The 12,849-nt window shown below is 41.3% G+C and overlaps 1 protein-coding gene across 1 annotated transcript in view; it reads left to right on the plus strand.

Annotated features, from left to right (window-relative positions):
• The window catches only part of arhgap46b (Rho GTPase activating protein 46b), a 181,110-nt gene that overhangs the window by 127,736 nt on the left and 40,525 nt on the right, over positions 1-12,849 (plus strand). Inside the window, exon 3 of the mRNA XM_039776576.1 lies at positions 6,653-8,030. Within this exon, the coding sequence (XP_039632510.1) occupies positions 6,653-8,030 (1,378 nt within the window). The remainder of the gene's footprint in view (positions 1-6,652; positions 8,031-12,849) is intronic.

Below are 12,849 nucleotides of genomic sequence, written 5' to 3' on the forward strand. Positions count from 1 at the left end.
AGGAGTACAGCATTGCACACTGGAAGCATTTCTGGGTCAGGCTGAAGCCCGTCAAAGAAGATATCACAATTCCCTGCAGCTGTCCCTAGTGCTACCCAGGATCACTGACAGGACTGTTGAATGGGACTACAGTTCCCAATCTGCCTTTCAGTTATCCATATGGGAATACCACCAATAGGCTGCTTCCATTGTGTGCACAGTGTGGGGAGACATAACTCCAGTAGCAGTCACATTCTGTCCTTCCAAGCAGGCCTCCCTTCCTGGCACCCATTCCAGTTGGGATTCATTACCATTCTTGTCTGTTCATTGTAGCTTCAAAAACCTACCCCAATCCTGGTCGGGGATGCCAGTCCACCTAACATAGCCCTCACAGCATGAGGGAAATGTGCAGACCCAACATAGGCATAAGCTGTAGCCCGTGAAGCAACTAACCATAGCACCGCTGTGACACCTGGCGATCCTAAATTGTCCCTAATGTTTGCTTGGTGTGTGCCTTGTGGTTGGCTGGCGCCCTGCCCGGGGTTTGTTCCTGCCTTACACCCTGTGCTGGTTGGGATTGGCTCCAGCAGACCTCCATGACCTTGTGTTAGGATATAGCGGGTTGGATAATGGATGGATGGATTATAATGATGTAATATTATAATGATGTAGCAAATATTTTACTTAAAATCTGAAAATCCCTCATCACTGCAAGGTCTGAAGACTTTATTATTTTTAGTCATTTTTTTCTGCCTTCCTATTTTCATATCGCCTGCATATTCATTTTCAGGAGGCTTGAGAAAGGTTTTTTCTCACGTGAACAGAATAATCGCTCTTTTCATAAAGAAATATTACTCTTGCTGAAAGAATTACTGTTGAGTTAAAGACTATTATAAGGAGGTGACGAGTGCATTTTTGTAGTGTGTTTTATTATTTTCTTAAGCTGCCCATGCTACTTTTTTTGATACACACCTCAGAACAAGTCCCTGTTTTGGGCTTGAACGTGGTCCAGCCTAATGTTTTAAATGTGTAGCGGTCGATAGACACTGATTGGAATTTCCTGCTTTCTGGAAGGAAAGTGACCTTTGAGCCTCCCTGCAAGTCAGGCCCAGATTAACCAAATACACTCTGCTACTGCCAGCTTTACAAGGACCAGATTCAACCTTGCTCTCCGCAAACATTAAGATTGTGTTTACGTGTCAATTTATATACAGTTCTCCTTCAAAAGCGGACTGACGGTTGCTTTTCTTAACCATCTCGTAAAACGTATTGATGCAGCGAGTGTGAGCTTTATTTTGGAGGCTTTATTTTAGTTTGATATTTCCATTCTAGCTTGTGCTTATTTATTTCTGCTGGTAAAATGAAGCCAAAATGATTTTATTTCCTATTGTATTTGAAATCTGAGAGGCATGCTGTTAGATTGATAGGCAAAATTAAACTGGAGCAGCTTCATGGAAAGACATCCCATCCAGAATTGGTCCATGGTTTCTGTCAAGAGCTGCTGATATAATCCCTATACTAGAAATGACAGGTTTGATCAGATCAGGTCTACCTCAGAAGCCAAATTACTACTGGCTGCTATTAAACTGCTGACTTTTTTGGTGATACTGTAAACGTCTGGGTTTTAATAAACCTTCTCACTGCTTTGCAACTCAGGATGTGAAAATGCTAGGATTAAGTCCAATTGCAGTAAATATAATCGACTAGGCTCATAGACGCTGATTATTTAGATTTGTCCCATAATTACAGTGCCTAGAATAAAGCCTGGTTATTCTCAAGTGGATAAAACATCCAATGGGGCACCAGAATCAGCCATCAGTTCAGCTGGCGCAGTCTTTTTGTTCCAGTTGTGCTTCTCTCAAGTTACAACATTGGGCAGCCAAAGCCAGCGTTGCGTTTTGCCTCAGCTTTTCAGAGCATTGCTGGGATTCCCGGTCAGGAGCCACAGTGGGTGGGACTGGCCACAGAGCCAAGAGTGAGGAAATGTAATCGAAGGTTCACTCTGATTGCAGATCTCAAGAGGATTGCCACTTTGCATTGTTAAGACTGTTTGTTTTGATAGTTATTTTTTAAGTTGTTTTTTAGTCTAAGAGGGTGGACAGTCCTGAAAACAGAATAGCCTTTATTTTAGGTTTGTGCCCCGGTGCGTCTTTCATATATTATATGCATCCAAGCAGTTACTCAGTTTTAAAATGCTGACTGTTTTTGTTTTTTTTTTTCTTTTATGGTAGTTATCTGTAAATTATTTAATTTTTGTTATTCTCATTTTATTGATTTTTATTGTAATCATTCCATACAGATAGATCACTTTTTACAAAAAATAAGATTGAAAACAAATCAACCCAACCCCACCCCTGAGAAAGAGAGCATGGCCAACGGAGTAAAACTTAAAGCTGGTCAAAATACATAAATTGATGAGTTTAATAGGCGGATAAAAAAAAAAAAAAATGGGAAGAGAATCTATTTCCTCACTGCTTTAAGAACTTATTCTAAAATATTATTGATTAGATCCTGCCAGGTTTTGAAAAGGTTCTGCACAGATCCTCTAACTGAGAATTACATTTTTTCCAATTTCAAACAGTATAAAACATCAGTTAACCATTGACATAAAAGAGGATTCTTCCAGTTTAGCAAAGTAAGTCTGCGTGCCAAAAGTGTAGTAAAGGCAATCAGTTTCTTTGTCCTTCTCTGCTTTAAGCCCATCTGTTATCTGCTAATTATAATAGTTAATAATGCATTAATAACAGTACGCCTGCTTTGAGAATGTAAGAAAACAAAGACTCAGCTAATATGTCAGCCTTTCATTTTATACAATGTTTTTGAAAACTATGTAATTTTTACAATATTAAAAGAACCAGTACTTTGCATGTACATAGAAACGTACACAAAAAGCAAAACCAATATAAAAAAACATGCCCTACAGGGAAAATAAAAAAAAAATGAAGGAAAGGAAAAAAGACTCGAGACCGCTCTAGTGATGGTCATGATAACGGGTCCTGAGCAGTCAAGATTAACTTCTAAATGGGAAGGAAAAAGATGAAAACGTCATGAAGACAATGGAGGCTCGCCTAATTTATTTATTGCAAAATGGCAACTGTAGCTGGTAATTTTAGTAGTTTCTAAAGCTTGACAGACAACACAACAGTGTTTCCTTCTGCTCTTCTGGGTAACAGCTAATGCCATCTTGTTCATGGAAGTTGAATTTGTGCTCTGGAGACTATAAGAAATAGGTGGTGGGTGTAGCAAACGTGAGTAGTGCTTTGAAACGTATTGTCTGCACAAAAATTGGTCTCCAGAACGCTGGCCTTGACACAGTGTAGTGCATCTGAGGTTTTGGGAGCCATTCGTGGGTGTCATAGTGTTATAATGGTTAGTGCTGCTGTCTGACAGCCCTGGAATCCTGGATTTAAACCCCTGCCCTGTCACTGTCTGTGTTTAGTTTGCATGTGCTCCTTGTGTCTGTGTTGTGTTTTCCAACTATTTCTACCATCCTTTCACTTCCCAAAGACATCTGTTTTAGGTTAATTTGTGATGCCTGTTGTCCAAGGTTGGAAGTGGGCCAGTACTCACCAATACTGATACTTCTACATTTTGCTGTTTGGAGGTTCCAGGAGAATTTCCTGCATACTGGCACTGTTTCACATCAACCAGTATTGACCAATATGCACTTCTACAACCTCTTGGTACTTTAATGCCATATGTATTAACTGGCAGCTATCTCCTGGGAATTATAGCAAGTGGAATTTAAGCCCAGTGTGGAGCCAAATGTTTGCCACCTAAACTCTCTCCATGTCCTAACTTACTGTATATATTTGTAAGGAAAGATTAAACAGGTTGAACCTTTTCAGTTTAAATAAATAGAGATTAAAAGGTGATGTGACTGAAGTGTTTAAAATTATGAAGGAAGTTAGTTCAGTGGAGCCAGGCTGTTGCACATGAATAGGTAACCAAGTAGTGTGTTAGACAGTACGACTTTAGGGATCTTCAGAACTCAACTTGATGGTATTTTGGAGAAATTAGGCAATTAGTATTGGTGAGCCTTTTTGGCTGAATGGCCTGTTCTCAACAAAATTATTCTAGTGTTTTAACATACAAGGGGGGCTATAGCTGCCTAACCTCTTTGCTGAATAAGCTGAAATACCTGGCATAGTGCCTTTTCTGTTTTTTTTCCTTCAGCCACCAGTTCTGGCATGTAATTGATGTGTGAACACACTGAACTGGTAAAAGTACCACAATTTTGAAGGTCTGAAAATACATGGGTGGATCAGATTATAAGAATCTCCTTAATATTTGTTCTAAATATGGTTTTAAACAATATAAAGCTGAAGACATCTCCTAGGCCCTCCGAATAAGCTGTGTGTCATTTCATACTGGATTAAGCCTTTTCTGGAGGCACAAAAATAAGCCATCTACTGTGGGAGTGCTCTGATCAGAGTCACTCTGTTGTGAACAGCAGTTGAAGATTAATTACAGTAATTGGGCTAAACGGATTTGTGGTTAGGAATTGGCAAAGAAAAAAAAAAAAACAGTCACAGTTGACGCTGAAGGGCAGATAACAAATTTCCTTTCATCCCAGTATTTTTTTTTTGGTTTAATGTAACTAGGGAATTTTTCTCCAATCCCTTGTAGCATTAGAAATGCAATAAAAGCAATACATTCCTACCGCCTTTATTTTGACAGTAGCACTCCTTGCTTGTCGTCCTGTGCTCTTTGAATTATTATTGTTTTCTGAGTTCTGCCCAAAAGCAGGTTCAAGGCATTGAAGTCTCGGCCCGTGGGTATTTCGCTTAATAGCAGTATGTGCGCAGGTTTGATTTTTGAGTGGTTGAGCTAAAGATGAGCATTTGTCCTCTGCCACATCAGACATATTGCTTACTCAGACTTTGAAGGCTTTTCTAATATTATTTGTGGTCATTTTAGAACAACCCATCATTAAACACCTTGTTTTATATCTGTCAGGTTTCCAGAGAGTTGATTGTGTAACTGTATGGTGCATCGTTTGTCAGTATATTAAATAAGTAAGTAAGTTTGGTCATGAGTGTCGGTAGTCTTTGAGTCATGTGAGCCAAGTAACCCAAACTATTCTATAACATTTACGTAATTATTTATCCGTCTGATACTGATCTTTCTGATCATAAAATAAATAAAATGAGAAGAATTCATAATTAGTATTTGAGGGTTCCCCTAGAGTTCCTCTTTCTCTTGCATGATTTGGCTCAAAAACTAATCAGCACATCATCATCTCATAACAGGCTTTGAGTTTGGTATTTTTTCGTCCAGCCATTTTAGCTTTAGATCGTCCTCAAGACACTGTGACACACAGACACACACACACCCATCACTGAGATGTCGATGTTTTTGTTATCAGGGGACCGTAAAACGTTGAGATCCATTGAAAACCAGAGATTGAAATTTGTAACGAATCTAAAGATCCTCCCCCATAGGTTATGGTGGGAGAGGGCACAAAGCAAAAAAGATGTGCAGTGATCCCTCCTTTATTGCGGGGGTTGCATTCCAGAAAGATATGCTTACATATAAAATCCGCAAAAGTCGAAGCGCGATATAGCGAGGGATTACTATATTAATTTCTTTCACTGTTGCCATTGATGTCCATGACGATCAGGATTAGTCAAGTAATTGTTCATATCACTAATAAGTTGTGTGGCTGTGTGGAGGCACTAAGGCACCCAAGTGTAGAAATGATACCACAATGTAGGCATCTTTACTGTGCATCATAATGTATTACTTTATTTCAATGTTAGAGTTCTTTTTCACTTTGCCAATAATAAAAAAATGTCCCCTTTCTATAAAAAAAATGATGTGACCAGAAGACACAAATTTGGTATTTCCTGCCAGGAGCCTCAATGGGCAGATCTTGGTCTGGCGATCTTCCTGCACAGGTCTGACAGTTTTTCGACCTTCACCTGGAAACAGGAAAGAACATGCTTTGGGGTGCGGTGCCCCTCTCTGTTTGAACCTAGGGAGTTTTCTTGTGCCCCCCTGCTGGACCTCGCAGTGAGAGGAAGTGAACAGTGACCGCGTGTACCAAAGCATGATCCTGAAACAGTGCTGTGGGCAGCTGCAATTAAAATTTAGATGCTTTTAAATCTGTAAAGCTTTAACAAGAAATGCTGAAAAAAATGGATCTCTGTTGTTTACATATTTTAAACATGAGCTCTGTATTCTTCATAATAATTCTCCCACCTTGTCAACCATTCATTCATCCATTTTCTAACCCACCTATCCAGTTCAATGTTGTAGGGAGACCATGTCTGCCATTAGAGTCTGTATGACTGAATGAATTCTGTGACGCTTACTGTTTTTATACAGTATCTGTTCCCTCTTGAAGGGACTTAGAGATATAGTGTGGCCAACAGCAATGTCTCTTCTACACCCTAAACTATATGGCTGCAGACATAATTTGGAAGTAACTGTGATGTTTGCCTTGTAGGCCTGACTGTTGCCTTGACCACTGAAAACCAAAAAGAAAAAAAAGAACAAGAGTAATTAACTCCCTCACCATCTGCAGCAAAACAATGTGTTCCTATCACCTACACTTGTGTTTTATCATGCTGTACATAGTATATTTATAGATTGGTACTCCTTATTGACTGGCTCATTCTCTCCTCTCCTATTTTAATGACTGATGACGGTTTTCTGTTTCCTATTTTAGGGATTCCCCTCTGAGATGGCAGCCAGCTCCCGGTTCAAAGGCGGCAATGCTGGTCAAAGTGAACAGCATTGGGAAAAAACAATTGGGGAGCTCTGTGAACTTGCTTCAGCAGAATGGCAACAGCAGTTTGGGACATTCTGTTGCGGGTAAATTGCTGACAGGACAGTACCCCTCTCCGGAGATGGATAAAACTTCTGTCGTCAGTAAAACTGCTGGTGCTGCCTGTGATTCGAAACAAGCCATGCAAGTGAAAAAAACAGACAACGGTGGCTTCTGTATAGTCATGTCCAACAACAGTTCGCCCCCCACTTATCAACAACCTCAACGGCCCCAGGTTGGCACACCACAGCCTGCCTCTCCCAAGTATGCCTCTTCCCCTCCAATATATGATGAGCCTCCACTGGATTCTCCAATTTATGATGAGCCACCTGTAGAAATGGAAGTGGAGGCAGGACATCACGGACAGTCTGCAACCCGCTTTACCGCCAGCCACAACCAGCAGAAACAGGCGCCACAGCAAACTAAACTCCTTCCGCATCCCGTTTCCCAGCTTCAGACCAAACACAAGAGGAATGCTTCAGCAACAGAGTACAGCCCAGCAGGTAGAGAATGCATCAAGCACATGATCAACATTGACTCGTCTGCTAAACCGCTGCCATCCTCCCCAACTCACACTGGCACATCTGACAGTTTGGCAGCTGCTGCAAAGTTTCAGGCCTCCCAATCACAGAAAGACAGTGCTGAGAAGAAGCATTCCTGGCGGATTTTGGAAGCTAATGTCCTAAAGAGCATTGAAGCCCGCCATAGTCGGCAAAATAGCCTTGCCTCCCAAGAGTACCCTACTGTAGGCACTGTGAACTACCAGGATTCTGGATACTCTACTGGACCATCTCCTAGCTTGAGAAGGAAGAATCGGAGGAGGCAGATGGTGGGAGGAAGCCAAGGAAGACCAGGCTCTGTGGGTAGCAGTGGAGAACTCTTTGCCCTCAATGACAAGCTCATGGCAGAGATGAGGGCTGTGGTAGGAAGGTCTGCTGCCTCTCGGGGCAGCAAGGCCAGCCTCGACACTGAAATGTCAGAAAATTCAACTCCACAGGATAGTAGTGGTGTGCGCTCACCTCTGGATTCTCTAAAGAAGTATAGTGCCCGTGTTGGCTCTAGGGATGATATTTCAGCAAGTAATCGGTCTCTGTATCGCCCTGGCCAAGACTCAAACGTACGGACAAGCTACCACAGTGATGCAGCCTCCCTTCCTCTCTCTCAGTCAGAGCTGCTTGGTCGTCAGAAACGAACATATGAGAAAGTGGATTCACTGGAAAAGAGCATTACGAGCCAGATTAGCTTGTCTTCACCAGAGCCTATCAGATCACCATCTCAGGTAAGGTCCAAATCTTCTGTCTTCAGCAGTCGCTGGAAACCCTGATGAGTAAGATCTAAATTAGGCTGCCTTACGTCACTAAGCTGTACTGTATAATTTAGCAGGCTCTGCCCAATAAAAGTCATAATTATTACTTTACAAGTTCTCATGCTGAAGGCAGACCTTGATTTCAGGCAGATCTGTTGCAGTTGAACTAACTGAAGAGACTGCTTTTGTCTTTGGGTGAAAAAAAGAGAAGGTGCTATCTTGAATCAGTTTTAAAGCAAAAACAAACCATATTAATCTTGTATTAAAAGCAATACACAATCTATTAATATTTGGCTAAAGTATTTCTCTTTCTGCTTTAATGATTGCTGGCATGTAAGTGCAAGTTTATTTTAGTAACATACATTATTCGGTGTGGGATTTGCAGGTCCCCAGCCTCTCCTTAAACTCCGCCAAGTGTCAGTAATACCTCAAGTTTTCTGTCTTCTTCCAAGGTTTGAAAGTAAAGACATCACTCAGCATCAAAGCCAACTTTATGAATATTCTTTTTTTTTTATTTTTATTAAAAGCCCATGCCTGGTTTCTGGCAGGAGGTCACAAGGAGTGACTAAAAGCATGGGCACAAGTACATATCTTTAAGTGGATTTCAAGCTTATAGGGGGACTTGTCCTGGGACCTTCCGTGCATTTATTTTATAAGTTTGCTTTTCATGAGGCCCCTGGACTCTAGTCCTAGACCTGGGCACTGCCCTTGTGGAGTATGCATGTTCCCTCTGTGTCTCTGCGAGTATTCTGGTTTGCTTCCACATCAAAAACAAATGTGTGTGTTAGGTTAAACTGGCCCACTTTAACATGAGCATGCCCTCTAATCAACTGGCATCAAGTCCAAGACATCCAGTGTTGCTTTTATAGGCTACAACCCCCACAGCCTTCAAGCAAAGACAATACTGCAGAATAAAGCCAAATAAACTGGATACAGCTGTATTTTCTTTCATACATATATATCTGGAGATTTCTAATAGACAGATATACCAGATGTTAGCATCTGGATTAGAGATCGCTTACAGCCTAGTTGCCAGCTCTGTGCCCGCTGGTTAAAGATGCTGGGAATGTGCCATCTGATGATCTTTATGGCATTTTGTTGAGTTCTTTTTTTGTTTGTTTGTTTCAGGTTTACATCATTCGCCACTTCCTTTGCTCTTTGTAGTTTGGCTGGTTCAGCACTGGGATTAAAATAAAATTGCAATAGCATGTCATCATGTTTGATGATATGTTTAGGATATATAAGGAAGCAAAAAAAGAGAACTCTGAGTGGGAACACAGAACACTTGAGGCGTCGTCTAGACTTTCTGGTGCATTGCTGTCTTCATTTGATCGGGCATAGAGGCTGAAATTTAGTAAAGCCTCTGAGACTGGAGAGTTGTCCATGGGCTATAAAGTCACTAGACATTTCTCATGGGTGCAGTTCCAGTGTTTTAGAGACATAAGGAGAAAAAGAGATGGGGGTGTGTGTGTTTTTTTTTTATATATACTGTATGGTGCTTTGGGGAAACGTGTGCATTTAGAAATGTTATAAAATTTCTTTCTTTTTTTTTTCATTTTGAACACAATGTTGGGCTTCAACAGCCAAAAAGAAGCAACTACCAGCATCCATTGCAAGCAGTTATGGTGCTGCCATTTACATCTTAATTATATACACCAAATGCATGAAGTAATGCAGCCATCTCCAAAAATACAAGTATAGTTTTAATAAAGTGTGCAAGGCCTGCTATTACTGGTTAACATATTAAAAAAAGGAAAGGAAGACATTCCAACAACAACTCAAAAAATAAGCACCATATAAAATTAGGAAATATTATGATTGTTACAATACAGGGCTATTCAAAATGAAAGAGCAGATTTCAAAAATGAATTTCAAACAAACTGTATAAGACAGAAACACGTTCCACACATCATTGGATAAAGGAGTGTTCAAAGTTTAAAAGCCTGCCTAAAAGTACCAGTGAATGCCACCGAGTGTTGACTTCATTTTCATGGAAGATGGTGCCCCGCCTCATTTCCACTTGGAGGTCCAGTGTTACCTGAACGACACCATTCCAGGACGATGGATTGAAAGAGGTGGACAACAAGATCTTGCTCATCGTCTATGGCCTCCCAGGTCTCCAGACCTTACCCCCTGCAATTTTTATCTATGGGGTTACATTAAAGAAAGAGTGTTTGTTCCACCTATGCCCACTAATCTTCAAGATTTGCGACATCAGATTGAGGAAGCTGTGAATTCAGTAACTAGGGACCAGTTGACTCGTTTGTGATAAGAAGTGGGGTACCGTTTTGATGTTTGTCACGCTACGCATGCTGCTCATGTTGAGTGCATTCAACCTCAAGGACCATAGGACCAAATGTTGAACTTTCCTCTGTCCAGTGATGTGCAGAATGTGTTTCTGTCTTATACAGTTTGTTTGAAATAAATTTTTGATATCTGCTCTTTTAATTTGAATTGCTCTGTATATTTAGTTGATGTCTTTTTCCAAGCTGACTTACTTTTGGAACACTTTACTGCAGTTTGAAAGCATGCTGGAGCACAGGCAGGTGACGTGACTTGCCAAGGGTCACACGGTAAGCCAGAGGCTGGCATTGAATCGGCCGCTACACCTAATTTTTCATTTTTTCACTTAGCAGAAGCTTTTCTCTAAAGTGACTGACAACAGAGGTCAATGTAATTGAATCAACATTAGTTTGGGGACTGTTTTTTCAGATCTGTGTTACAGAACAAGTTTACACAATTGGCAAGTGAATAACAGAATGACACAAGACTAGTTACTGTTCCTTAGCTACTAAGAAGCAATCATCAAAGCCTTTGCCAGTCAGAAAGATAGTCAGAGAGCTATAGTGTCTTCAGACACTTCTGGAACACAGTGAGAGAGCCATTAGAGTGATCTGAAGAGAGAAATGACTTGCACTCATCTTAGTTGGTTGAACACAAGACGTGCCACTGCCTTTCCGATCACCTGCAACAGCTTCCTTCCTAGTACGTAGCAATTGTTGAACCGCCATTAAAGTGTTGTAGTGGTTAAGACCAATGTCTGGACCAGATGTTTGACTGCATACTCAGTCAGTTACAGCCTGACCTTGTGGAGTGAATGTGCATGAATGAAAGATGACTGCAGTGTGGTCAGTGAAGGAGAGCTGCTCATCAGTCAACACCCCCCAAGGATGTGTGCTGACGTGGTAGGTGTTAGTGGTAATGAGCCACCATGAACACAGATGTGGGGTATTAAATAGACAAATTGGCTGGGATAACAAGGAGTTCCATCTTTGAAAAGCTGAGCTACAGATGCTGTTCCTTCATCCATAATGAGTTCTCGACCTGGATGACATTTTAACAAAACAGTCATCACGCACATTTAAAAAGAACAAACTGTCATTTTAATATTGAGCCATGTGAGCACGTGAGGCAAAATATTTATTAAGTTTCACATTTATTATATCATTTTGTCCATGTGGGAACCAACACACCAGATCTTTAATTAGCCTTTCCAAACACCTGTGAGTAGAGATGAGTTTAATAATAAACTAGGGGGCTTTGCGCCCTGCTTGCTTCACTCGCCATCCCCTTTCCCCTACAACACCAGCGCTATGCGCCGTTGTGAAGAGAGGGGCTGAACGCACCCCAAGGAGACGTGGCTGCTCCTCTGAAACCCCTCTTAAATGGTGATACAATAGGAAACAAATACAGTTTGTTCAGTCTTTGCTGCTGCTGCCGTGCTGCGTGATCTGCATTTTGTGCAGCACTTCGAATGTTTAAAAGCCTGTACAGCACCTGTCCTTTTGTCTCGCTGGACGTGAAAGTGTCTCTCTGTCTCTCTTCAAAAGATCTCTCTTCCAAAGATCACGTCTCGTCGCAAGATTTTTTTTTTTTATTATAATAGAGAGATGTAAGCTTGGGCTGTGTCAGTGGAAGGAGATGCAAAATCACTTTACTTGAAATATCTACAGTTCCCAAATTAGCAAAATGTAAGAAAAACAATAGCAACTTTACAAGACTCACTTAAGTCAAGACCTAGTGTGCAGAGATGTGGACGCTCTGTGAATCCAGACACCTTTGGGAAAACTCAAGCAAGCAATGGCATCTGTTCACTGCAAGCAGGCTTTCTGCTTGGAGGCCTGGAAAACACAAGGTCCTTCAAGACTGCTCTGTCTGTGATGCCATCTCATGCTGGCTGGTCATTGCCAGGTGACTCATGTGTCTACAGCACTCCATACATCTACCCAAAACAAGATAAAAACAAGCAAACTGGGAATTTTAAAGTAGCACCATCTTTTTGAAGTTGCTTGTGCATTTCATCAGATGTCTGATAAAAAAGGCTGTAGTCTCTTAGTGTAACACTTTCTGAGTTCAGTGTTCTGATTCACAATAAAGTTGCAAATTATGCCTGTCATTAAAAATTAGTGTTTGTACATCCTCTCATTTCAACTTGTCGTCACAAATTTAGTGAGAGAGAGGGTCAAAATTAACACTTTGTTTTTCTGTGTGGATTTGAGAAGAAAAGATGGGTATTAGATGTGGACTTGAACCCGGACACAGACAGGCGGACATCTTAATTTCACCCACACACCGTTTATTTACACTATATTTACAATACTTGTCTCAGTGCACTTCCCAGTGCCTCCAGCATCGTTCCCCCAAATGTCCAGGCCTCACAGTCTCTGTGCCTCTCTCCTGGCCACTTCCAGTCCTCTCTCTAGCTCCGTCCTCTTCCACCCGACTTCCACCATCGACTGAAGGGAGGCGGCCCCTTAAATAGGAACCCGGATGGGCTCCAGCTGCTTCCCGG

Source organism: Polypterus senegalus, chromosome 14 (genome assembly GCF_016835505.1).
Source record: "Polypterus senegalus isolate Bchr_013 chromosome 14, ASM1683550v1, whole genome shotgun sequence".
NCBI classification, from domain to species: Eukaryota; Metazoa; Chordata; class Cladistia; order Polypteriformes; family Polypteridae; genus Polypterus; species Polypterus senegalus.